This window comes from Hypanus sabinus, chromosome 13 (genome assembly GCF_030144855.1).
Source record: "Hypanus sabinus isolate sHypSab1 chromosome 13, sHypSab1.hap1, whole genome shotgun sequence".
NCBI lineage: Eukaryota > Metazoa > Chordata > Chondrichthyes > Myliobatiformes > Dasyatidae > Hypanus > Hypanus sabinus.
Genome location: NC_082718.1, coordinates 103574984 through 103601237, shown reverse-complemented (window position 1 = coordinate 103601237; position 26254 = coordinate 103574984). Strand labels below are relative to the sequence as shown.

Here is a 26254-nt window from a genome sequence, read left to right as displayed (position 1 = left end):
TGCACAAGTTCTATTATGAACCTTAAATTAGACCCTAAAGGCAAAGTATTATTGCTGAGAAAAGCTAGCATTTAAGTATAAAGTACTGCAAAAGATCTCAGCTGTATAACTCTGTAATTTTATACATGACAGTAAAATAGTGGTTGTCAAAAACAGGCAGTCCATTGCCAATTGAGACAGCTTAGTGTCTACTGGAAACAGAAAGAAGGAAATTCATCCAACATGACATCCACTTTCTACTGTGCCTTAAGGAGTTTCTGGTCACTTTACCTTGGGTTGTGATGTGAATTGCTCCCACTTGGCTTCTATAGATTTATCTTTACTGATTTTCCTGGATACATTTTTCATTCCACCAGAATCCCTGAGCAGAGAAAAGGAGAAAGTGTGAGTTTCCCAGGAGGTTGAGAGAGCTCTGAATGAGGCATTCTATTCAACCAGCTCGCAGTTCACCAATAGAACAGTTCCTGTGTATATAAAAAAAACTTTTAAAAAATAGTTTTTATGGTCGCTCTCATGATTGTATCAAAGAGGTTGCAACTGCCAGGTGGACGTGGAGTTTTACATTAAGGTAAAACTTCTGGTTTAAGATGATGCTGGTGATGCCCAGCGACTAATTATCAGTGGCAAAAAACAAAAGGAAAACTACTAAGTACCTCACTAATTACACTTAACGATAACAATCGATGGTAACAATGGAGAGGTGAGCGGTGACAGAAGTGAGCAGGCAGGCAGGGCAGACATGGTCAAGGAAAGTAGAGGTGAACAGAGGCCCAGGCACAGAGAAGACATGGCTGAGGCAAGCGGAAGTCAAGGCGGGGTCTGAGGCAGAGTCGTGGCATCCACGAGAGCGTGGAAGGTCCCGATGTCTTAAGTGCCAGGCTGAATTGAAGAGGTCAGGTATGGTCTGAATCATAGCGGCACGGTTCAGACTCCAGAGCGGTCCGAGAGCGAGGAACAACCCAACCTTCAGACAATGTAAGTGCCGGGTCAGATTGAAATGGTCAGGGTGTCGGGACCGTAGGTGAAGCGAGGGTCAGCCCTGCTCGCCACACTGCGACGTTTTCTAGGCTCTGCACTTAACTGAGGCTGTGGCCTGCTCTGGCTGCAGTGATGCCTGGCTTCATGTCTGTGGTCTTATAATGTTTACTTGGCTTTGTGATGAACTGAGGCTGTGGCCTGCACCAGCTGCATACACTGGGCTTCGTGTCTTTCGTAAAAACTCAGTGCTGTGGCTATTTGCTTACTTTTATTATTTGCACAATTTGTTTTTTTTTGTCTCTCTGTGCATTGGGTGCCTGATGGTCATCGTCTTTTTAAGTGGGTTCTTTGGAGGTTTCTTTGTTTAGTGGCTGCCTGTGAGGAGACGAATCTCAAGGCTGTATAACGTGTACGTACTTTTTGATATGACCTTTGAACTTTGAAGTCTGTATTTTGAACTCTGTTGCACAAGATTCTTTCAAACAGATTATTGGCTCTGAATAGAATTTGTGTGTGTGTGTTTATTTGTGGAGGGTGGCAAGGGTGATTATACCTGTTTCTCCCACTCAAATGTAAACAGTTTTCAAGTTCCAGCTAAGTTGGAAGATTGGAGCTTTATAAATTACTTAGCCATCCCCTGTACCCTTGAGCAACTGAGAATGGTTGGAAATGTCTTTCTCGTCAATTTCCAGTCAATTAGTAATGGACTTAGAATCTAGTCTGTAAAAGGGATTCCAGAATGTGATCTTTTTATGATTCTGTAGAAAAGCCTGTGCTTTGACACTTAAAATAGACATCAGCACAGCGACCTCATACCTGTGCACAGCATTTACAGCATAGAGACTAGTTAGCAAACTCATCTAGTCACATTAGTGTTCATAATCTGCACCAATTGCTGATCATCTCCCTTCTTTAAAATCTACCAGCCATAACTTTCCATTTCCTTGGTCTGAAGTACACATTTATCCAGATTTCCTTAAATTTAATTGCCTGTACTACTCTTTGGATTTTGATTTCCATATTCGAACCATCGTGAGTAAAGGGGCATCAAGTACAAACTCTTCCAAGATTTGTTGAAGACTATTTAATATATTTAGCCCCCGTCTGGATTCCCTCACCGGAGTAGACAGCGTCTTCACCTCCACTGTGTTGTTACCCCGAGGATCTCCAATGGCTGCCCCCTTTTGTCCTTCCGAGAGGAAAGAGCTGTCATCTGATCAGCCCTTTTCGCTGGATACAAATTTTCCTTTTGTTTCTAAAGAGATGCATAAGAGGATGTGAAGGCACTATATAAATGTGACCCTTTTCATTCGCCTAGACTGCTAATTAGCTGTGACCAATGACTGGCTAGGTTAGTGAGTGGATTTCACGCCCCCCACGGAGGACAAAGGTGGCCTGCCCAGGGGTTAGAGGACGGTGCGTGTGCGTGGCTCGTTGGAACGGTGCTTGTTTTGCTGTTTCCTTGTCACTTGTGTTCTGTGTTGTTCTGCCGAGTATTGTGGGCTTGCTATTTCAGCACCGGAAAGTGTGGCTGCCATGAGTTACATCATTAGGTTATGTTGTTTGTTAACGCCAACAGTGCTCTTCATTGTATGTTTAAATTGTAAATGCAATAAATAAATGAATTTGAATCCCAATCTATAAAGTGAAAAGCACAGGGTTAAATTACTGGACTAGCAGCTCCTTGTAAGCTGTATAGTTAATCTTATAATGATATAGTTAAAATTTAATTGTCATTCAACCATACAAGAATACCCATGAATATAGAAAACCAGGTCCATGTGAGCTCCCAGAGGAACATTTCCATTAGTCCCATTGCCTCTCTCCTTGTTCCTCTATCAAGTTCAAGGTCAAGTTTAATTATCATTCAGCCCTACACCAGTATAGCCAAACAAATCAGTGATCCCCTGGGGCCAAGGTGCAAAACACAAACCTAACAGTCCCACACAGCACACAGTACATATAACACATATGATAGCAGAAAAACATACAAATACAAAAAATAATAATATAGCCCCAGTCCCTACGTGCCAAGGATTGTAGATTGATGGAGTATGGATGTTGTTCTTCTGCAAGAACGGCTGGCAGCAATTCTAATGGCATGAAGTGCAGCCACAGATGAATACAATCCAGCTGGTCTCCCACTAGAGGGCAGCACTGACAGGAAGGACCAGTGTCCAACCTAATGTGGGATCCAGCAGCACACAGCCAGCTCCAGCGTCCTCCACCTCAGCGGCCACAACAGGCGATTGAGGCACGAATGAAACTCCGATCCCCACTTCAACCAAGGCCAAGCAACTCCTCCCCCGCCATCGGTCTCGCCAATGGACCAGAGAATCGGACTTGCAGTATTCTACATCACAATTATCCAACAGGGTCTTGCAACCACAACAAAACCGTCCAAGACAATCATCTGCTCCATCCATTGGATCGCGCACTGACTTTGATGCCTACTTCCCTGGGTGGCGGAAACAGGTTGCAAGCAATTCACAACGAGTCCAGTTCCACCATCATCCACTAACTCACTGGTGAGGTAGACCTGCTGTCCTCTATGTTCTGAATAACCAGCAGTGTCATGTGACCATGAAAAAGACGTAAAGAATGACCAATCACACCTTTGGTTAGACCCAGAAAAGCTGCAGCATTCAAACGCACCACCATCTCACCGCTCTGCTTAACTGGTATCATTTATTTGTTATTATACATGCCCAACAACTCCCCTTTGACTCATTTTACCTTTAGCCTGGAGGTCATTTACAGTAGTCAATTAACCTATTACGCCAATTTATGTCATCTAATTATCCAATTCTGGATTTCTTTTAAAACATAGAGTTACAGGGTTTTCCTAAAAGCCCAAATGGTTCACTAATATCTTCAAGGAAGGAAATCTGCTATTGGGAAACAACTAGGAATGGACACTTAATGGAAGTGAGGTCCACACTGTATTAACATAAAACAAGTTGCATGAATTCTGAAGAGTCTTCAAGCTAAACCGGTAACTGTTTCTCTTTCCACAGATGCTGTCTAACCTGCTAAGTATTTCCAGCATCTTATGTTTTTGTATCAGCGTTCCAACATCTACAATTTTCAGATGTGTCTGGCATATCATTTAGAAAAATAGCATCACAGTTACATAGCAAAGGATGAAGATACAAGAGAGCACAGATGCTGGAATATGGAGCACAAAACCATCTGCTGGATGAACTCAGTGAGCCAAGCAACATCCAAGGTGGAAGAAGGGTGGTTGACATTTCAGTTGGAGATACTGTGTGAGAGCTGAGAGTATAGATGGAGCAGAGCCAGCATATGGAGACCAGAGGGACAACTGAGACAGGTGCTGGTAAGTGACAGGAGAAACGAGCTGGGGATGGGGGTGGAGGTGGAGAAGGTAAGGGAGATGGAGCCAGGTGAGGGAGGGGAGGGAAAAGGTAGAGACAAAGGCTGGAAGATAACGAATAAACTCTTCTCGGGCTTCCAGCTGGGTGTAGGTATCAATTTTAACTGATGTTTCAATGACAACACTGAAACCTTCATCGAGGATGATGCCTTGGCATGTATAGTCCTGTGGTATATAATACACCTGTCATCTGTCCCTCCTGATTGGTTAGTCCTCAACCAGTTAGGTTTCTGCTGTCCCTCCTTGTTTACAATCGAACTCCAGGTCTTGCCTGGAGCAAGACCTTTGTCTTTGTTAATATTCTTTTTCTTAAGATTTACTTCAATGGCTTCCTTCATCAAGTGGTCTGTTACGAATGTGCCACAACTCTGAGGGGCCGAAGAGTACAAAGTCGCCCCCTCCTTTTTGAGAATCGCAAGATCACTATTAATTCGGGTCTGGGACCCAGGAAATGAGAGAGATACACATCATGGCAATAATAAGAGACAGCGAGACGCCGGATCACAGCCCTAGCAGTTGCCATAGACAACGCAGAATACACAAGGTAGGGGGAATGCCTCCTAACAAAAGCGGGATGGAACCACTGATTACTGCCATTATCTCTTGGAGATGGAATTGTGTATTGAGTACTGTACTATTCATTGAAGCCCTCAGGGGATGACCAGAGTGGGCTGGTTGAGGGATTGCATCATCCCAACCTGATTGACATCTGAGACCCCATGAGTAAGGATAAAAGAGGGTCTGGGGAACAACCCCTTCAGACACACCAGGAGAAACGTATGAGACCGGTGGGGGCTTGTGTGTGTGTCCATCCTTGCCTGGGTGGCGAGTCCTCCATGGAATGGCCTCGCTAAAGGACGAATACGGATAAAGATTGTAACAAGGAAAGCTGGCAAGTTTTTCTATTTCTCTCTGTCTCCAACCATCTCACCAGCGATCGACAAAAGGCTGTAGCCCGTGTGAACTGAAACAAACTTTATATTTCCATCGGACAATTCATTATCCCCTAGACAACGATAGAGTTTATTTCTTATTGATTATTATTATACCCGCACTTTTAGATTTAGTATTGATGACGTATAATATCTGTATGTTTGCATTGATATTATTTTTGTGTCTATTTACTAATAAATACTGTTAAAAATAGTATCATCAGACTTCAACGGACGTCCCTATCTTTGCTGGTAAGCGGCCCAGTTACGGGGTTCAGAACAGGTCCTAAAAGACATTGGCACAGGACAGTAGTTTCATGCTGTCAAAGTCAATCCTATGGCCATTGCAGATACTGGCCAGATGGGGTGCAAGCTGCAGACTCCCATCAAAGAGCACAGGAGGTGTACCCGTTTGGGTTATCCAGAGATATCGGTGATGGCAGAACATTGCATTCACAACGGCCATGGGTTTGACTTTGACAGCACAAAATTAATGTGCCATGCCATTGTTACCACTTGGTGAAGAAAGCTGGGCGTGGGGCAGGGGCATGGGAGGAGATGGGAAAGGTGAACCAAGGAAAAGAAATCCAGGTTGGATAAGTTTGTAGGTGATGGGCAGATAGAACCAGGTGTAGGAGGGGAATGAGCCTTGGAAACGAGAGGGAAGTGGGTGAGAACAGGTGCAAATGATGAACAAAAGGGAGAGAGAAATGGGCTGAACAATGATCTCAGAATAATCCTAAGGAATTCTAGTTCCCATGTAATAAAATGGAATTTAATTGTTCACAGCTCATATTCTACATTCCAGACTACTAATATTCTAGTAAGTGGTTCCTTTAGCTACTGATCATCCAGCTCTGCTTCCATCATTGTAACTAATTAGAAACATATCTACCTTTGCATTTCTTTAAATATCATTTAAAGTAAATTGAAAAGAAATGTCTGATAAATAATTTTCCACTCCAACCCCTCAGGTGCACTGGAACAATTAACAAGAATTCTTCAAGTGACCGCATTACGTTTAATTTCCACATGTTTATGTGATACTGACAAATGACTTCCTTCCACAGAACAGTACTGAAGTTTACAACCAATACTTGATACTGGCTTCAGTATTACTTATTGACAGTCATTTTACATTTGAAGGAAGCAATTTGTTCACAGGACCTCCCAAAGCACTTAGCATCTAACAAAGTGCTTTTGATGTAGTCTCTGTTGTAATTTATTCATCACAGCAGTCAGCTCCTCTGCAGAACCTTCCAACTTTCTGTAATGTAATAATGACCAGCTAATTTGTTACAGCCAAGACAGAAAGGACAGCAGCATCTGGAGCAACAAACAATTTGCTGGAAGAACCAGGGGAATCAAGCCATTATCTGTGTGAGGAAAGGAATGGTCAAAGCTTTGGGTCGGAGAAACAATACAAGCTCATTTCAGACAGTGGCGATTGCTGATGCTGCAATAGCATTACATTAATTGCTACACTACCGACCTGCCCAGAATAACGTCGATTGAGGAACATGGTGCTCGACTCCAGATCCCATTCAGCTGCTTAGGTTCAAAACACCAGCCTTCAAGAGTACAGGTATGCATCTCAGTTTTACTTGTCATTGGAAAGATGGTATCTAGAATGGTGCAACATTCCCTTGGTAGTGAACAAGACGCTCACCACAGTTTTTGTGCTCAAGGCCCTGAAGAAATATGTAAGTATGTGACCTGCTTCAGAGATGATAGAGCCACCAGATGAGCCACAACTGTACTGTTACTCCAGGGATAGGGTGGGGAGGGGGCAGGATGTTGGGGACATGGGGGAGTTTGCACTGAATGCAGGAAATCTCCACTCAGAAAATGCTATTTACGTGAAACAAAGTTGTAACTTTGAATTGAGACTTCTCATCTGGGCTATTTCTTTCCAAAACCTGATTCCTTCCTCATTCGACACCTCCACAAATATACCTTGTAGAAGCATGCAATGGATAAATGACCAGGAAGAAGATATTAGTTGGCTTGGAGGTAAGTACTTGGAAGTAGGGCAGCTACAGTGTATGCAGCGATTCACCTGGGGGACTAGATGAGAAATCTTCAGCCATGTGGGTGTTTCATAAGACAACTGCACCACTCCAAAGAGCGATATATGAGGTCATGCTTACCCTCAGCCATTAGGCTCTATAATGAATCAAGCTATAGTAGGGCAAGTGATAACTCCCTCCTGTTAGGCTGTGGCAACCTATTTTTATTCTCTCTACTTGTCTTCTAATATTTGTATCTGTGCACTTGTAATGCTACTGTGACAATGTAATTTTCTTTGGGATCAATAAAGTATCTATCTATCTAGTTACAGGTGCCTCCCCCTTTACAAAGGTAGAGCGTTCCTACGAAACATTTCTTAAGCCGAAATGGCATAAAACGAAGAACCATTAACTTGCATGGGAAAAATTTTCGTAAAAGCGAAAATCCTCTTTGTAATGCGAAAACAGGTTACTAATGTAGGTCTTTTGTTAAAGCAAAGTGGCATAAAGCGAACATTTGTAAAGTGGGGGACACCTGTATCTATCTATAAAACTCTAGTCCAAATCAGTGTCACAAAAACAAACAGACAGGAGAATCCATCAATAGTGGGAAGTGTTACCTGGCACTCCAACAGCTTGAAACAGGGCCTACTGTGCTGGGTGGTTCTGCAGCCACAGCCTCCAATAGCCAGTTCAAGGCACAGAGCTGTCGATGAAGTGGTTCTCTGTTTGAAGGCAAGTGCAAAAACAAAATGGAAGACATTGATTGCATTTATATAAGTCCACCACACCGTCCAAATCCCATACATGACACACAAGAAACCGATTTCCCTCAAGAACAGTAAAGTAGAAATAATGAAATAGTAGGTGTTTGTTAAGGGATAAATATTGGATAGGCCAATGGGATTACTCAACTACTCCTCTTCAAAACAGCATCAACTGGAAAAGCACATCATGCAGAATAGTAGCTCCAAAGAGTGGAGTGAGTTGTCATCATAAGCAGGGCATGCAAATTCAACTGAAACATTTAAGAGAAGGTTAGATAGGTGAAGATAAGAGGGGTATGGAAGGTGACGATCCGAGTGCAGGTAGATGTGACGAGGCAGGAAACCAGGTCAGCATATGATAGATGGGCCAAAGGGCCTGTTTCTGTGCTGTAGTACTCTATGACTCTAAACATGCAGAGCTCCCTCACTGCGGGAAAGGGAACGTATTGTCAGCCCGGATCCTTGGTGTCTGGAGCTTCATGAAAACATTACACAACAGATGGGAAAAGGTGCAGCTAAAATACACTGAGGGGACCTCTGGTGGTCTGGGTTGACCATGAACATTGCAGCCTAGTTGTCTATGTTAATATGCAAATAGTATACAGTCCAGGGCAGTACGATATGGAGAGCAAGCTGCTACCCACGCAGCTGATGAATGCGAAGAAACGGCTGATACCAATACTGTGTAGTGCCAGCAGCATCCCAGGAGCTTCCAGTCATCATTGAATTCAAACTGAGCCTGGTCTAAAGTAGTTCCACACCTCAGAGCATTAAACCACAACGAACAGCAGCCCAGAGCATGAACTTAAGAAAACAAAGCTGGAGTAAACTACTGGGTCATCTTGCCTTTTTCTTACTCAATAGTTGCCTGTTTACCTCAATGCCAATTTCCTGCACTACCCATTTCTTGATTCCCTCTATATCCAAAAATCTATCAATTTCTGTACCAAATAGCTCAAATGCCATCTATGAATTTGCTGATGATTTAACTACTGTTGGCAGAATTTCAGATGGTGAAGAGAGGGCAGACAAGAGCAAGACATATCAGCTAGTTGAGTGGTGCCACAGCAACAACCTTTCACTCAATGTCAGTAAGACCAATGAACAGATCGTGGGCTTCAGAAAGGGTAAGATGAGGGAACACAAACCAGTCCTCACAGAGGAATCAGAAATGGAAAGTGTAGGCAGTTTCTGGATCTCGGCATCTCTAAGGATATAACCTGGACCCAACGTATCGATGCAATTGCAATGAAGTCACGACAGCAGCTATCTTTCATGAGGAAGTTGAGGAGATTTGGTATGTCACTAAAGGCACTCACAAATTTCTACAGATGTATTTTGGAAAGCATTCTAACTGGCTGCAGCACTTTGCATTCATCATCTGGTATAGGGAGGGGAGGTGCTACTGCACAGGATCGAAGCAAGCTGCAGAGAATTGTAAAATTAGTCAGCTCCATCATGGGTACGAGCCTCAACAGTATCCAAGACATTTTCAAGGAGCGGTGCCTAAAAAAAGTTGCCGTCCATCATTAAGAACCCCCACCACCCAGGACATGCCTTCTTTTCATTGCTACCTTCAGGAAGGAGGAATAGAAGCCTGGAGGCACAAAATCAACAATTCAGGAACAGCTTCTTCCTCTCTGCCATCTGATTTCTGAATGGACATTGAACCCATAAACACCACCTTTTTATTCCTATTTTTGCACTACTTTTATTTAATTTTATTAAATTGAAATAGTCATTTGCAAAGTCTTCACTACCCCTCTTGGATAGAGAATTCTGAAGATGGACTGGGTGTAGGAATGTTCAGAACTGGGAGTCCCTATTATTAAGGCAGTGGGATATTTAGGATCTGGGCCCCTACTGGAATGTTCCATTGTGCACAGGTTCCGAGGTGCTACACACAGCAGAGGAGGCCAGCCAAATCCACATGTAGTGGTTTCTCATAGCAGTACTCTCCCTGTGGGGTAATCGAAGAATCTCGGGTGGTGGCTGGTTTACTGGGTGAGGGACGTGTCAGCCAAAGTTCAAAGTAAATTTAGTATCAAATTACACACAGTTCACCATTTACAACCCCAACATTCATTTTCCCGTAGGCATATACACTAAATCCAAGAAACACAACAGAGTCAATTAGTCCTTTCCCACTAGGACAGACAAACAACCAATGTGCAAAAGACAACAAACTGTGCAAATACAAAACAAAAATACTAATAATAAACAAATAAGCAAGAAGTATTGAGAACATGAGATGAAGAATCCTTGAAAATGAGACCAAAGGTTGTGGGAAGGGTTTAGTAATGGGGACAGTGAAGCTGAGTAAAATTATTTCCCTAGGTTCAATGGCCTGATGGTTGAGGGGTAATAACTGTTCCTGAACCTGATAGTGTGGTTCCTGGGGCTCCTGTACCTTCTTCCTGATGGCAACAGCGAGTACAGGGCATGGCCTGGACTGTCTTGATGTGCGCTGGCAATATCAGAATCAAAGTGCAGAGGAACAGCAGACTCCAATATAGGGACACCAAGGAGAGTTTATTTCATGATAATTCCAATAGGACATTAGTGGCTCAGCAGAGCAACACCACGAGAAGTAACATTTTCAAAACTAGGACCCAGCGATTAGCTCCAATCAGGTGTCCATTTAAATAATATGAGTAACATAGGAATCTTCAAGCCTATCAAAATAAAGTCCACAAACTTAAATAGAAAACACCAGAAGAGTGAGGCACTCCAGAAATACTCTAGTAAATGATTAACGACTCCTGTTAATCAACAACTGATCAATTCAGGTGCTCTAAAAAACTAGGCGCCTAATGCTAACTAGTGCCCCCCACAGGCCCAAAGCGCTCATGACGTGGATGGTGGGGCCCTAGATGATGGACGCTGCATTCCTTCGACAGTGCTCCATGTAGATGTGCTCAATAGTGGGGAGGGCTTTTCCCATGATGGACTGGGCCATATCCACTACTTTTTGTAGGATTTTCCATTTAGAAGCATTGGTGTTTCCCTATCAGGCTGTCATGTAGCCAGTCAAATTCTCTCCAATGAACATCTGTCGAAGTTTGTCAAAGTTTTGGACATCATGCAGAATCTTTGCGAACTTCTAAGGAAGTAGAGATGCTGCCATACTTTCTTCATAATTACACTTATGTGCTGGGCCCAGTACAGGTCCTCTGAAATAATAACACCAAGGAATTTAAAGTTGCTGACCCTCTCTACCTCTTCTTCCCCCCCCCCCCCCCCCCCCGATGAGGTCTGGCTCATGGACTTCCAGTTTCCTCCTCCTGGTCAATAATCAGCTCCTCGGTTTTGCTAACATTAAGTGAGAGGTTGTTGTTGTGGCACCACTCAGACAGATTTTCAATCTCTCTCCTATAGACCGATTCATCATTATTCTTGATTTGGCCAATGACAGTGGTGTTGTCAGCAAACTGAAATATGGCTTTGGAGTTGTGCTTAGCCTCACAGTCATAAGTGAGTAGAGCAGGGGGCGAAGCACACAGCCTTGTGCTGATGGAGATTGCGGAGGAGATGCTTTTGTCAATCCAAACTGACTGGGTTCTACAAGGGAGGAAATCGAGGATCCAATTGCCCAAGGAGGTATTGAGGCCAAGGTTTTGAAGCTTATTTGATTAGTTTTGAGGGGCGATAGTATTGAATGTCAAACTGTATTCAATGAAGAGCATTCTTATGTATGCAGCTTTGCTCTCCAGTTGTCCCAGGGTTGAGAGAAGAGCCAATGAAATGGCGTCTGCTGTGGACCTGTCACGTTGTTAAGCAAATTGGAATGGATCCAAGTTGCTACTCAGGCAGGAGTTGATATGTTTTATCACCAGCCTGTCAGAACACTTCATCACTGTGGATATAAGTGCTACTGGTCGATAGTCATTGAGGCAAGGTACCACATACTTCATTGGCACCAGTATATTTGAAGCTTGCCAATTGATCAGCACAGGTCTTTAGTACTCAGCCAGGTATCCACCTAGGCTGCATGTTTTCTGTGGGTTCACTCTCCTGAAAGATGCTCTCATGTTGGCAACAGAGATTGAAATCACAGAGTCATCCAAGTCAGGGTGAGGGGAAACAGGTGCCTTGAAGAAAGGGTCAGGGTTTTGTCATCTGTGTTGCAACTAACTCCAGGATCAGTTGAGGTGCGTAGTTGGACCAGTCTGTAGTGATAGAGGACCTAAACAATGTGAGATAAGAAGGTATGAGGGATGATAGGCAGGGGAGGTGCTGGGAGCAGTTGCATCGGGGAATGAAAATCTTAAAGGGGACCTGCTTATTCTGTATGAGTAATCTGTGCTGTGTGCAGGCCACGTAAGTGCAGACTTATCTTAAATGCACAACAAATAAATATCCGCTGGGCATCAATAGCTCGGGTCACAGAGGACGCAATACCAGCCTGACCTTTGAGAACCATGGTCTGGTTTTGATTGAATTCTCTTGTGAAGCACCCAAAAGCATTGTACCACCTGGTGATTTTCAACTTTAAAGTCTTCAAATTTTGTTTTATTCTCTGCATAAGATTATATCTCAGAAGTAGAGAATTTGACTTCCAGGTTATCCATCAGTGAGAATTCTTCAGCTCGACTGGCAGTTCAGCCTGTTTGATGATATCACAGATACTGGATTCCAGGCATTCCCCCAGTTGGCAGTGGAATGAAGTCAACATAGGGATTGGGAAATTGACACAACATCTTTGTGAATAACTTTCTTCCAGAACTTTGGTGAGCAGTCACTTACCGTCTGATTGCCAATTTGGGCTCATCAGAGGTTCTGGCCTGAAAATTCTATCAGAATCAGAATCAGGTTTATTAACACTGGCATATCTTGTGAAAGTTATTGTTTTGTGGCAACTGTACAGTGCAAGACACAAAAAGTTACGATAAGTTACAAAATAAGAGTACAAGACATTGGAGCAGAATTAGGCCATTTGGCCCATTGAGTCTGTTCCACCACTTCATCATGGCTGATTTATTATCCCCCTCAACCCCGCTTCCCCGCCTTCTCCCTGTGACCTTTGACATCCTAACTAATCAAGAACCTATCAAGAGTGCAGAAGAGGAATAGTGAAATGGTGTTTATGGGTTCAGGGACCATTAAAAAATCTGATGGCAGTGGGGAAGAAGCGGGTACAGGTCCACAATCCCTTATCCAAAATCCTTGGGGCCAGTTGCATTTCAGAATTCAGAATTTTTCGGATTTCAGAATCCCTCCTTATTGGTTCCGGGACCCCCCGCGGATACCAAAAAACATGTATGCTCAAGTCCCTTATTTAACCTGGATCAGTGAGGGTGGACTTTAGGACCAGGTGGAGCTCCAGACGTACGTATATCCTCCCGTACGCACATCTAGATTACTTATACTACCTAATACAATGTAAATGCTATGTAAATAGTTGTTACACTGTATTGTTTAGAGAATAATGACAAGAAGAATATTTTATTTCCAACTGAAACATTCAATAAAACATAAAAATATACAGCTTCAAACGAACCGAATCAAACACATGGTAAATACCTATTGGAATATATGTAGAATGTCACTGTCACTACAAAACTACAGTAACTTGTCTTTCTGTTTCCTTAAATCATATACAGTGGTAGTTCCGACTCCATATTCTTCAGTAAGATGCTGTACAGACACACCATGATCAAGCTTCTGCAATAACTCCACTTTCTGTGTTATTGATAATATAGATGCTTCCTTCTCTTTTTCTCATTGTTACCCATAGGGGTATCTGCAGCTCTTTTGACATTTTCACAGTGAAATTAAACACAAAGTCTACAGTGAACACAAAATGTCAGCATGTGTAACCAGTACGAGCGCTGAGCCACAACTGACATCTGGCTAGTGCTGCCACGTCACACCTGAGTGACCTCAGCTGTTGGCGAAAAAAACTTTGGTTTTCGGAGCTGTTTAGTTTTCAGAATTTTGGACTTGGGATTGTGGACCTGTACTTCATCCCCAATGGTATTAAGTGGCACTGAGCTAGTTCTGGCATCTTTGGCTGTGTGGTTCAGACAGCTAACCAGGTAAACTGGAGATTGGGAAGAGATTATTTCTGATTTAGAAGACTCAGGTAAATTTTTTTATGGTACAACTGTCGCTACCAACTTGAATGTAGTGTTTTTTTAAGGATTTAAATACTAAACATATTTTCATCTGTGCTGCTCATATCTTTCCCAGCATATATTTATTAGAGCAGTCTATGGCTTATCACCCACAGGTGCTTGAAGGATTGGTCTGATTCCTCCCATTCTCTGCCTGTCTGTACATTTCCATTTCCTTGCAAGACCGCTCTGACTCACGGCACAGTTAAGATGTTCTGGGTACTGAATGCTTTTTAATCCCTGTTATATACTGACATGGCACAGAATTAGTACTTGGTACAAAGGCAGAGGGTGGTGGGAAATTAGGTAGGGATACACCGGCCTAGAACTAGGTCAAACTCAAAACAGCCATTATAACTAACCCTCCACTAAATTCCCATTAACATTCACATTCTCAGAAGGTTTAAATGGAGAATTCCATCTGTAAGGACTACCCAAAGATATCCACTCCTGTATGGAGTTTGCACGTTCTCCCCGTGGCCATGTGGAGCTTTCCTGTATGGTCTGCTTTCTTCCCACTTCCAGAGATATATGGGTTGAAGGAGTTGATGCAAATCTGGGGAAAATGAAGTTGGGGATCATACAAGGTAATATAAATGTTTGGTAGTAGGCGTGGACTCAGCGGACTGAAGGGCACTTTTCTGTGCTGCATGGGTCTATAACTCTACTGAATTTAAAACTTTAACCACTGCCTTACCTCACATGAGCTATACACTCAGTCGTCATTTTATTAGGTACACCTGCTCACTGATGCAAATATCTAATCAGCCAATCATATGAAAGCACCTCAGTGCATAAAACCATGTAGACACGGTCAAAAGGTCCAGTTGCTGATCAACCATACATCAGAATGGGGGAATGTGATCTAAGTGCTTTTGACCATGGAGTGATTGTTGGTGCCAGATGGGGTGGCTTGAGTATCTCAGAAACTGGGATTCTTCATGCACAACAGTCTCTAGAGTTTACAGAGAATGGTGAAAGAAACAAAAAACATTGAGTGAGCAGCTGTTCTGCGGATGAGAATGCCTTGTTAAGGAGTGAGGTCAGAGGAGAATGGCCAGACTGATTCAAGCTGACAGGAAGGCAACAGTAACTCAGATAACCATGCGTTACAACAGTAGTGTGCAGAAGAGCATCTCTAAATGTACAACATGCTCAACCTTGAAGTGTTTGGGGCACAGCAGCAGAACATACAGGTGGTACCTAAAAAAGTGGCACTGAGAGTACATTTGAGAGCATGGTCTACTAATTAAAAGAGCTGACTACTGGCAGGATCAGTTAGTATGTGCCCAGATAAAATCATAAATCAGTTCTCTCTGAGGTTGTCATTGCGATCACATACTTCAAACATAAAGATGCAAAATTATTTCATTCTCAAATAACAATGGTAAAAAGGGCAATTAATGACAAACCAGCATAATTATGAAAACAGACCAGCGAGATGATTAGAGCTGATTGTTCAAAAGGCAGAACCTCCAGTGTAATTAAAGCACTGATGAAGGACTTGCCAGATAAATAATGATACAGAGATTCAGCAAAACAGGCAAGCCTCATTTTGTTTTCAAAACTGTCATCATAACAAAATACACTAGGAAAGTTTAATGTTACAGTTTGGAAATTTACGTCCTATCATGAAAGATGTAACAGGTGGAGAAAGATTCTTATACAGTACAAGTTCTGCATTTGAAAAGGTTTTTCAGTGTTTAAAAATATAAATGAGACAGAAAGATTTTTGTTATTATTTGCAAGATTTACTCATTATGTGCTTTAATAATCTTGGTACCTGTACTGTACAAAAGAAGTTTTTCCACCATTAAAATTTCAGCTGGATCAAATATGGTAAGATAGGAGCATTACACGCATCGAACAACACACACAAAATGCTGGTGGAACGCAGCAGGCCAGGCAGCATCTATAAGGAGAAGCACTGTCGACGTTTTGGGCCAAGACCCTTCGTCAGGACAACTGAAAGGAAAGATAGTAAGAGATTTGAAAGTAGGAAGGGGAGGAGGAAATGTGAAATGATAGGAGTAGACCGGAGGGGGTAGGGTGAAGCTGAGAGCTGGAAAGGTGATTAGCAAAAGGGATACAGAGCTGGAGAAGGGAAAGGATCATGGGACAGGAGGCCTAAGGAGAAAGAAAGGGGGAGTGGAGCACCAGAGGGAGATGGAGAACAGGCAGAGTGATGGGCAGAGAGAGAAAAGAAAAAAAAAGAGAGGACAGGAGAAAAAAATCTAAATATATCAAGGATGGAGTAAGAAAGGGAGGAGGGGCACTAACAGAAGTTAGAGAAGTCAATGTTTATGCCATCAGGTTGTAAGCTACCCAGATGGTATATAAGGTATTGTTCCTCCAACCTGAGTGTGGCTTCATCTTGACAGTAGAAGAGGCCATGGACAGACATATCAGAATGGGAATGGGGCGTGGAAAACATGTGTGGCCACTGGGAGATCCTGCTTTCTCTGGCAGACAGAGCATAGGTGTTCACAAAACGGTCTCCAGCATTATACATATACTGCGCAATGCACGTTGAGCTTGTTTTGAATCGAGTGACAATTGTTTATTGCCATATTTTTGTAAGTGAAACGTGTCAGATTGTTATTATTCTTTTCTAAAATCGTATTTTATTAAATATAATTTGGGACACACAGTGAATGTACAGCTGAGGGCAATAACTTACAGAGCAACAGACGGAGAAGCAGAGTTCAAAAAGGAATAGTGAAATCATCTACTTGCATCCAAAAAAGGTAAATGGGAAACATTTTCTTAACAGCAAAAGACTAGAAATTTTGGAGGATAAGGAAATTTGAAGTCTAGGTACACATATGACTAAAGTATGATTTACATTCTCTGAAAGAATGAACACCAGTAATAGTGTGGGAAAGAAGGTGTACAACATTGTAGTCCTCATCTGTTAGGACATCGATTATAAGAGTCAAAAAGTCATTTTGCAGTGGTACAAAACTTTGCTTAGACTGCATTTAGAGTATTGAGCTTGGTTCCAGTTGCCCCATTACGGGCAGAATGTGTTGGTGGTGAAAAGGAGCAATGGATGTTATCTACATTAGGGAGTATTAGCTGTAGGGTGAGGTTGGACAAAGCTGGATTGTTTACTCCGGAGCACAAAAGGCCGATTGACATTTATGAAAGTACGATGGGCACAGATAAGGTAAGTAGTCTGAATATTTTCCACAGGTTAGGAATGTCAACTACTACTGAGCCCATGTTTGCCGTGACAGGGGGAAAGTGTATAGAAGGTAAGCAGAGCAGATTTTTGCTGTGAGAGGGGGAAAGTGTATAGGAGGTAAGCAGAGCAGGTTTTTGCTGTGAGAGGGGGAAAGTGTATAGGAGATAAGCAGAGCAGGTTTTTGCTGTGAGAGGGGGAAAGTGTATAGGAGATAAGCAGAGCAGGTTTTTGCTGTGAGAGGGGGAAAGTGCATAGGAGGTAAGCAGAGCAGGTTTTTGCTGTGAGAGGGGGGAAAGTGTATAGGAGGTAAGCAGAGCAGGTTTTTGCCGTGAGAGGGGGAAAGTGTATAGGAGGTAAGCAGAGCAGGTTTTTGCCGTGAGAGGGGGGAAAGTGTATAGGAGGTAAGCAGAGCAGGTTTTTGCCGTGAGAGGGGGAAAGTGTATAGGAGGTAAGCAGAGCAGGTTTTTGCCGTGAGAGGGGGAAAGTGTATAGGAGGTAAGCAGAGCAGGTTTTTGCCGTGAGAGGGGGAAAGTGTATAGGAGGTAAGCAGAGCAGGTTTTTGCTGTGAGAGGGGAAAGTGTATAGAAGGTAAGCAGAGCAGGTTTTTGCTGTGAGAGGGGAAAGTGTATAGAAGGTAAGCAGAGCAGGTTTTTGCCGTGAGAGGGGCAAGTGTATAGAAGGTAAGCAGAGCAGGTTTTTGCCGTGAGAGGGGGAAAGTGTATAGGAGGTAAGCAGAGCAGGTTTTTGCCGTGAGAGGGGAAAGTGTATAGAAGGTAAGCAGAGCAGGTTTTTGCCGTGAGAGGGGCGTGTATAGGGGGTAAGCAGAGCAAGGTTTTGCTGTGAGAGGGGGGAAAATGTATAGGAGGTAAGCAGAGCAGGTTTTTGCTGTGAGAGGGGGGAAAGTGTATAGAAGGTAAGCAGAGCAGGTTTTTGCTGTGAGAGGGGGAAAGTGTATAGGAGGTAAGCAGAGCAGGTTTTTGCTGTGAGAGGGGGAAAGTGTATAGGAGGTAAGCAGAGCAGGTTTTTTTTACATGGATGGTAGTATGTGACTGGAATGTTTGGTGAAGGAGGAAAGTGGAGTTTGAGGCAGACATGCAGAGAATGGAGTGATATGGATGGTGTGAAGGCAGAAGGGGTTAGTTTAGTTTGGCAACATAGATGGCACTGGCATTTTGTACTACACTATTGCATGTTCTATGAATACACAAAACTTAAAGCCCTAAAGTACAGTAGGTGTTCAACTCAAGGGAAAACACTTCCACTATGTTAGATGTATTGACTGGTTCAGCATGTAGAGATTAGTTAAGTAGCTTTGTTACATAATGCACATGGTCACAACTGTATTATTCAGAGTTTTACTCACATATCTTCTTCTGTAAATCTGGTTGATATCAAACTACAATGTACCGGAGTGTAGGGTCGGGCAGTAACATTCTTTCCTTTTCTAGATGCCTTTTGGGAGTGGCGCTGAACTGTTTTCAAGTGCACTGACAGGACTGGTTCGGTTTTGAAATACCTGCACAAAACACCAACATGTAAAAATAAGAGCACAGGCTACTATCACCAGAATGCAGATCTGACCTGTAGATTGGTAGGAATAGGTCACAGACTTCAAGGTTAACTCTGCTTTTCTTTTCACAGATGCCACCTGATTTGCTGAATATTTCTAAAATTTTTCATTTCCGATAGAATGACTGGTTTTCATCGATGCACCATCAAAAGGTTCCTATCTGGATACATCAAAGCTTATTATGGCAACTGCTGTACCCCTCACCACAAGAAAATGCCGAGAGTTGAGAGCTGCAGCTCAGTAAGTACATCATGAAAACAAGCCTTCCTTTCATGGAATTCTCACAGACTCTGTAAAACAGCCAGAATCAAAGAATCCATCCATGCTGGACATTCTGTCTTCTCCTTCCTCCCATTGGACAGAAGACACAAAGCCTGAAACTGCTATCATTAGGCTCAAGGACGGCTTCTTTCCCGCTTGCTATGAATATTGAATGGCTTCCAATAAAACAAGATGGCGTCTTGACTTCAGAAAATATATCATTGTGATCTTGTACTTCATTGTCTACCTGCACCGTACTTTCTCTGTATTGTAACACTTTATTCTGCACTCTATTATTGTTTAACCTTTTATGTTTAATACTCTGCTTTGATAAATGTGACTATAATAGCTAACTTACCAACTTATTGCAGCCAGAATGGTTGATAGACAGATAGATACCTTATTGATCCCAAAGGAAGTGACATTGACACAGTATTATTACAAGTTCAAGTATTCATTCAGCATTAATAATACCAAGAAAGTTTGTGGATGCTGTGTTTGAATTCACTCCGGTGATGATAATGCTGGTTTCCCATTTTCAGTAGTCACTATTTGCTAGTTGATGGACAGGTACTGTAGAAATGCTGCCACCATTTTCTCATAAATCTCAATGCATGTGATAACACGACTAAAGTTTCTGAGATTTTCAGGAGTGCGAAGAGCTGAAAGACAGCTCTGTGTATGGATTGGAAAGATGACACAAGGCTAGATCTCAGATTTTCAAAGGATGGCCGTTGATGGACTAACAACTTCTTATTCCACATTTGCCAGCAGTCTTACTGAATCACCTCACTCAAGTAATGCATTTAGTAACTTGTTTCACACAGAACAACTTAACATAAAAGTATTTTACACAAAATGGTGGAGGAACTCAGCAGGTCAGGCAACGGGAGGAATAAACAGACAACCTTTTGGGCCAAGACTCCCCATCAGGAACACTGAGTCTGGATAATTGGGATCATGGACAGCAAGGGGAATTGAATCCTGACCACTGATTACTGACCGTTAGCACTGTTGTAGCATTATGCTAATCACTACACTATTGTGCCAGAACAGAAGGTCTAACAGTATCTATAGAGGGAAATAAACAGTGGGCATTATGGGCCGAGACCCTTCATCAGGATGGGAAACGAAGGTGGCAGAAGCCAGTATAAGAAGATGGGGGCAGGGGGAGGACAGCTTTAATTTGTTCGATTGAGTTGATGGAAAGAACACACGACTAAAGTCTTTACATACATCTGGAATGTCAATGACATTGAGTAACTTTAACTCAACAGACCGAGCTATAAGTATCCCTGCTTTCAGCCAGGAGAAGATGGCATTGGCAAAGGGCCTGGGTCCAGATGAAAAGCATTTATTTTAATATATCCACACAATTGACAAGGTGCAGCTCCACAAGCTTACTGTGGACATAGTTGAAACTTTATTAGCTTGAGGAAAGAACAACATATCTTCATTCAATACACACAAGGTGCTGGAGGAGCTCAGCAGGTCATAGATGCTCAGCAGCATCTATAGAAAAGAGTAAGCAATCAACGTTTCAGTCCAAGACCCTTCTTCAGGCCTGAGAGGGAGGGGATGCTTCAATTAAGACCCAAAATGTCGACTGTACTCTTTTCCATTGATGCTACCTGACTGCTGAGTTCCTTCAGCACTTTGTGTGTGTTGCTTTGGATTTCCAGCACTTGCAGATTTTTTCCCATTTGCATCTTCAGTCAAGGCCTGTTACAGCCCTCAATTCAATACCTACAGTACTTAATAGTCTTTCCTATTTCCAGTCACCCACCTCCAGAACTAACTTTTTTTTTCTCCACAGATGCTGCCTGACCTGCTGGGTTTTTCCAGCATTCTCCATTTGCAGCAACTGCAGTATTTTGCTTCTTTCAAATCGGAACATGAGAACACTTATTTATCTGGAGCCAAAAGAGGCTGCAGCTGGAATCTGGCACAGAAAGAAGCGAGGATCATGCAGCAGGCCACGGGCAACTGTTGCCATGCCTCTAGTGCCAACATAGCTTGCCCACAATCCTAACCCGGACACGTGGAAGGAAACCAGAGCACCCGGAGGAATCCCATGCGGTCACCAAGAGAACGTCCAAACTCCTTACAGGCAGAAGTGGGAATCAAACCCCAATCAGTGATCATAGACACTGTAAAAGGATTGTGCTAACTGCTGCAGCACTGCGCCTCTATCCCACTCCTCTATGTATAGGGTGGGATACAGGATCTTAGGTGATAGTTGGGACCAGATGAAGGGGGAATGATGGGAAAAGGTATAAAAGGGTTGGGAAAGGTGAACAAAGATAGACGAAAAGAAGGCAGATGTATGTGGGAGGAGGACATAGAAAGTGTGAGGCCCCTCCCTATCTGCCTGCTGAGAGCAATAATGTTATACGGCCAAGGTCTCCACCCCATCACAGACATTTCCATTCCATCTCTTTCCCCTCTGCAGCTTAAAATACACTTCCATTCTTACTTTTCCAATTCTGTTGAAGGGCTACCAGCTCTCAGGGTTGACTCTGCTTCTTCCCCTTACAGACGCTGTCCGGCATGCCCCAGTAAGTGCAGCGTTTTCTGTATATGCTGAAGAAGAGGCGGCGCGTTTTAGAACCCATCACCAGCTCCCGTACTAAGGAGAAGTTAGGCTAACAAGGGCACTTACAAGCACTGGTGTTAAGTATCTCCACTGCCCACTTGAAATGGTAAAGTTCTGAGGTCACAGCACCAGACTGTTGCCACTGGAAAAGAATTATTTTCAACTAAAGGTACAGGGAGAGGTTACACTTATAGGTACATTTGTCCAGTGAGGATTGCATTCTTGTACTCTTCTGCAATTTATTTAAATAATTTCTGCATGTTGGTTTTAATTGAATTTCAGCACCAACCAAGAAAAGGCGGCTTACCACAATAATGACCTGGGCTGGTCCCCAAGATCCAGTAAGATTTGCTTTTTCTCTGGCCCTGGTTTCTTCACGTTAAACAGCCTGAGTCCTTTTTAATCTATTTGGCACCTTCACCTCAATGCAAACCATTTCGTAAGCATTGAAAAAATGTTCAGACTTCTGTGTACTGCACATAATAAATGGCCATCATGAGGAATAAGGCTATCACAGAGGTGCTTAGTGAAAACTAAAACTGCTGCTCAACATCATTTGTGGGATTAAAGGGTTTAGTCAAATGATTTAGAAAGCCTTTGGTATTTCAGTGTTTGGTGGGTAATCCTGATCTCTGGTGTAGGTCCACACTGAGTGCAGTGTGGGAGAAAAGTATAATATCAATTTCCTAAAAGATCCATGGTGTCTCTCTCTGAGGCTTAGCTAACATCATTCACTTCAAGTTCACATTAAGCTGAGGCTTTACAGATTAAAAGGCAGCAATCAGTTGTATCGAAGAGTTACTGCAGGTTGGGAGAGAATTGCGGTAAGTCTTGAATTTAAATCAAGAGGTTCGTAAAACAGGCAATAGCAACTAATGGTGTGCCTGAATTTACAGGATAAATTATCACTCTGTACAAGGCAGCATGGGCTTTGCTTTAGTAAAATGGGAGGCAGGTGGGGTGGTGGTAAAGGACAAAATAAAACCAGAGGAGGAGGGTAAGTAAAATGTAGACACACGAGACTGCGGATGCAGCAAACCTGTGCTAAAGTCTCAGGCACATACAGTATATATAGCCAGACTTTTACACAGTATTTTTATGTATTGAACTGTACTGTTGCCACACAAAAAAAATCATGACAGCTGTGAGCGGCGTAAACCTGACACCCGACCTGGGTCTCTATTGTGGACAGAGATTGGGAAGGGGGCAGGGAGAGGGGAATCATGGTTGGGAAAAGGGGAAGGGGGAGGGGAAGGAGCGGGAAGCCCGAAGAGACATTCTGTAATGGTCAATAAACTGATTGTTTGGAATGAAATGACCTTGCCTGGTGTCTCAGGGCTGGGTGTGTCCGCATCTGGGCCAAACCACCTCCCCCGCCCACCACCGTCCTTGGCACTTCTTCTCTGCCACGTGTCCCACACCCTTCCAGCAGCGGCCCACCCTCACCATTCCCAACATCCTTTGTTCCTGCTGGATCTTCGGCACCCTAGCAATATATATTTACACCTAAGATTTCTGCACAGGACTGTAAATGGCATTGGAGGAACTCAGCAGCGAACTAGAGGGAAAAAGACAGATGAGACCTTTCATCAGCATGTTCTTCACGCTTCTAAAGCCAGTGGACTAACAATGAAGGGTGCTCATTGTTAAGTTACAGCAATTGAAACAATTTGTTTTCTCAGTTATGATAATTTTTTGTTAAAGCTATAGGTACTGCCGTTGGTAAGTGACCAATATTGACAGAAAAGTGGGAAACTAACAGAGACTATGTGCTGTAGGAGTAAAGGCCTCCAAGTGGCACAGTATGTAATGAACATATCGTCATGAACAACTGGTCCCTGCACAGCAAACCATAAGCTGCTCCCAAAGTCTAAACCTCACAGCCTGGTTTTTATCACCCCAGTGTAACAAGAAGGCAACCAGGAGATTTAGACCACTGGAATCATTTACTTCTGTCCAGCGCCGGTAAAGCATCAGTTTTGTGAAAGTTGTCGGCTTGTACAGTGCAGATCACCCTTCCCGTGACTGCGCAGTTACGCCTTGGCTCGAAGCAACTTGGTGACTCAGAGGAAGAGTGTGCTCACCAAACCAGTAATTAAGTGTGGTGCTAAAATAATACTAATTGCTGATCTGAAGGATAATGAAGCACCATCTGTGCAGGATATGCCTGGAAGACAAACAAGAATCTCGAAAAGTTTGGCACTAACATCCCAACCTCAATGTGATTAAGCAACACACAGGATCCAAATTCCATCACACGATATTATGAACAGTTAAGTGTGAATTGTTAGCATCTTATTAAAGTATAAGGTACTACTATGTGGGAAGATGAAGGAAATATTTAACCCTTGCAGTATGTATTGCTCATTTTTATTTGTCTGGCCAGCTTCTTGACCTGCTGCTGATTATCTGGTGAAGGGGTTTCCACACTACTGAAGGGGAGTGATTGGAGGATTTACACCCGGTTACAATGAAAGACTGGCAATGTATCTCTAAGTCAGGATGTGTGGGAATTGGAGGCGTCCACACCCACAGAGAGCATTCTAACTGGTTGCAGCACTGCCTGGTATGGAGGGGCCACTATGCAGGATTGGGAAAAAAAGCTGCAGAACGTTGTAAACTCAACTAGCTCCATTATGGGCACTAGCCTCCCCATCATTGAGGACACCTTTAAAAGACAAATACCTCAAAAAGGTGGCTTCCTTCACGAGGAATCCCCATCACCAAGGACATACCTTCTTCTTATTATTACCATCAAGGACAAGGTACTTGATAGGAGCCTGGAGACACACACTTAACACCTCAGGAACAGCTTTTTCCCCTCCACCATCAATTTCTGAATAGACAATGAACCCATGAACATCACCTCACTACTTTCCCCTCTCTTTTGCACTACTTAATTTATTTTTCATTATATATACTTAATGTAATTTATAGTATGTATTGCAGGGTACTGCTGCCACAGAACAACAAATTTCATGACATGTGCCAGTGATACAAAATATGATTCTGATTTTGATTCTGAGCTGATCCCTCTTGTTGGCAGAGATTGCAAGTTTATGATGAGCTATGGAACAAGCCCCAGTGAGTTACCATAGAACATTTTGTACCTGACACATACTGCAGCCAAGGTTTCGGGTTTGATATATTATCATTGTCATTTGTACCAAGGTAGAGTGGAAAAATTATCTTGCATACAGTTCTTAGAGATTAACTCATTACATGGTGAATTGGGCTAGAATAAGGTAAAATAGTAACAAAAAAGTGCAATGCAGGTAAGCAATGAAGTGCAAGATCATGACAATGTCAAGAGTCCATGTTATTGTACAAGAGTTCTGTTCAGGAGTCTAATAACAGTGGGATATAAGCTGTCCTTGAGCCTGAAAGTACATATTTTCATGCTTTTGTATCCTCTGCCTCAATGGGAGGGGGAAAAGAGAGAATGTTTGGGGGTGGGAGGTTGGTGAAGTCTTTAATTCTGCGGATTGTTTTGTGAGGCAGTGGAAGTGTGGGCAGACTCCATAGAGGGGAGGCTGGCCTCTGTGATTTACCGAGATGTCTCCACAACCCTCTGCAGTTTCTTGTGGTTTCTGCAATGCAAGCTGCGATGCCTGCAGAAAGAAAGTTTTCGATGAAACAGAAATAAAAGTTGGTAAAAGTCAACAGGAACATGCCGAATTTCTTTAGCCTCCCGAGGACATAGTGGGGTTGGTGAGTGCTTGTGGTCATGTAGTTGGACCAGGACAGCTGTGTTGGTGGTAGAACACATGAATCTCAGAGAGGTGGACAGGGTACCAATCAAGCTGTTTACCTTGTCAGGTTTCCTGGGTGTTGGCAGAGCTGCACTTTTCTAAACCAGTGGAGACTGTTCTCTGCAAATACTCAGGAAACTTCACAGCATCCAGGACAAAACAACTCCCAATCCTGGTGAGCTTTGTGGAAAGTTTTGGGAGTCAGACAATGGAGTCTGGTACACAGCCACTGACCAAATCCTGCAGGTCACAGTGGCAATATGACCTGTCCGGTTACAGTACATCTTTGGTCAACAGTGAAACCCCAACTCCCAAAATTTTACCCAGGAGTTTAAAAATGGAAGACCTATCATTTCACCCAGACACTCAGAATGAAGAAAACAATTAATGTGGAAACTGTGCTCCAAACCACTGAAGGCAAACATTCACTTGCCTTAGCTAACCCAGTCTTTGACATTTTTCAAACTTTTGCATGGCTCATTGTGGGATAATGAAACACAATGTGCAGAAGACACAAAATAAACACAGTATATTACCACATCTATGTGCTTACGTTCTACGAAGAAGGAGAAAGAAGGGAGTGCACTTTTTTATAGATCATCTTTAGAACAAAAAAGATCCTAAATTTATTTCAGTTGAAAAACATGCATATGCAGGTAAACTTCATTTCTGTCACTATAAGCATTGAA

General features: G+C 42.9%; 1 protein-coding gene across 2 annotated transcripts in view; it reads right to left on the bottom strand.

Annotated features, from left to right (window-relative positions):
- The window catches only part of LOC132404221 (coiled-coil domain-containing protein 60-like), a 98808-nt gene that overhangs the window by 37638 nt on the left and 34916 nt on the right, over window positions 1–26254 (bottom strand). For both annotated transcript variants that reach the window (XM_059988310.1, XM_059988311.1), the window contains 3 exons: window positions 18750–18902; window positions 7937–8041; window positions 271–361 (listed from right to left, as the gene is read on the bottom strand). In XM_059988310.1, the coding sequence (XP_059844293.1) occupies window positions 271–361; window positions 7937–8041; window positions 18750–18902 (349 nt within the window). The remainder of the gene's footprint in view (window positions 1–270; window positions 362–7936; window positions 8042–18749; window positions 18903–26254) is intronic.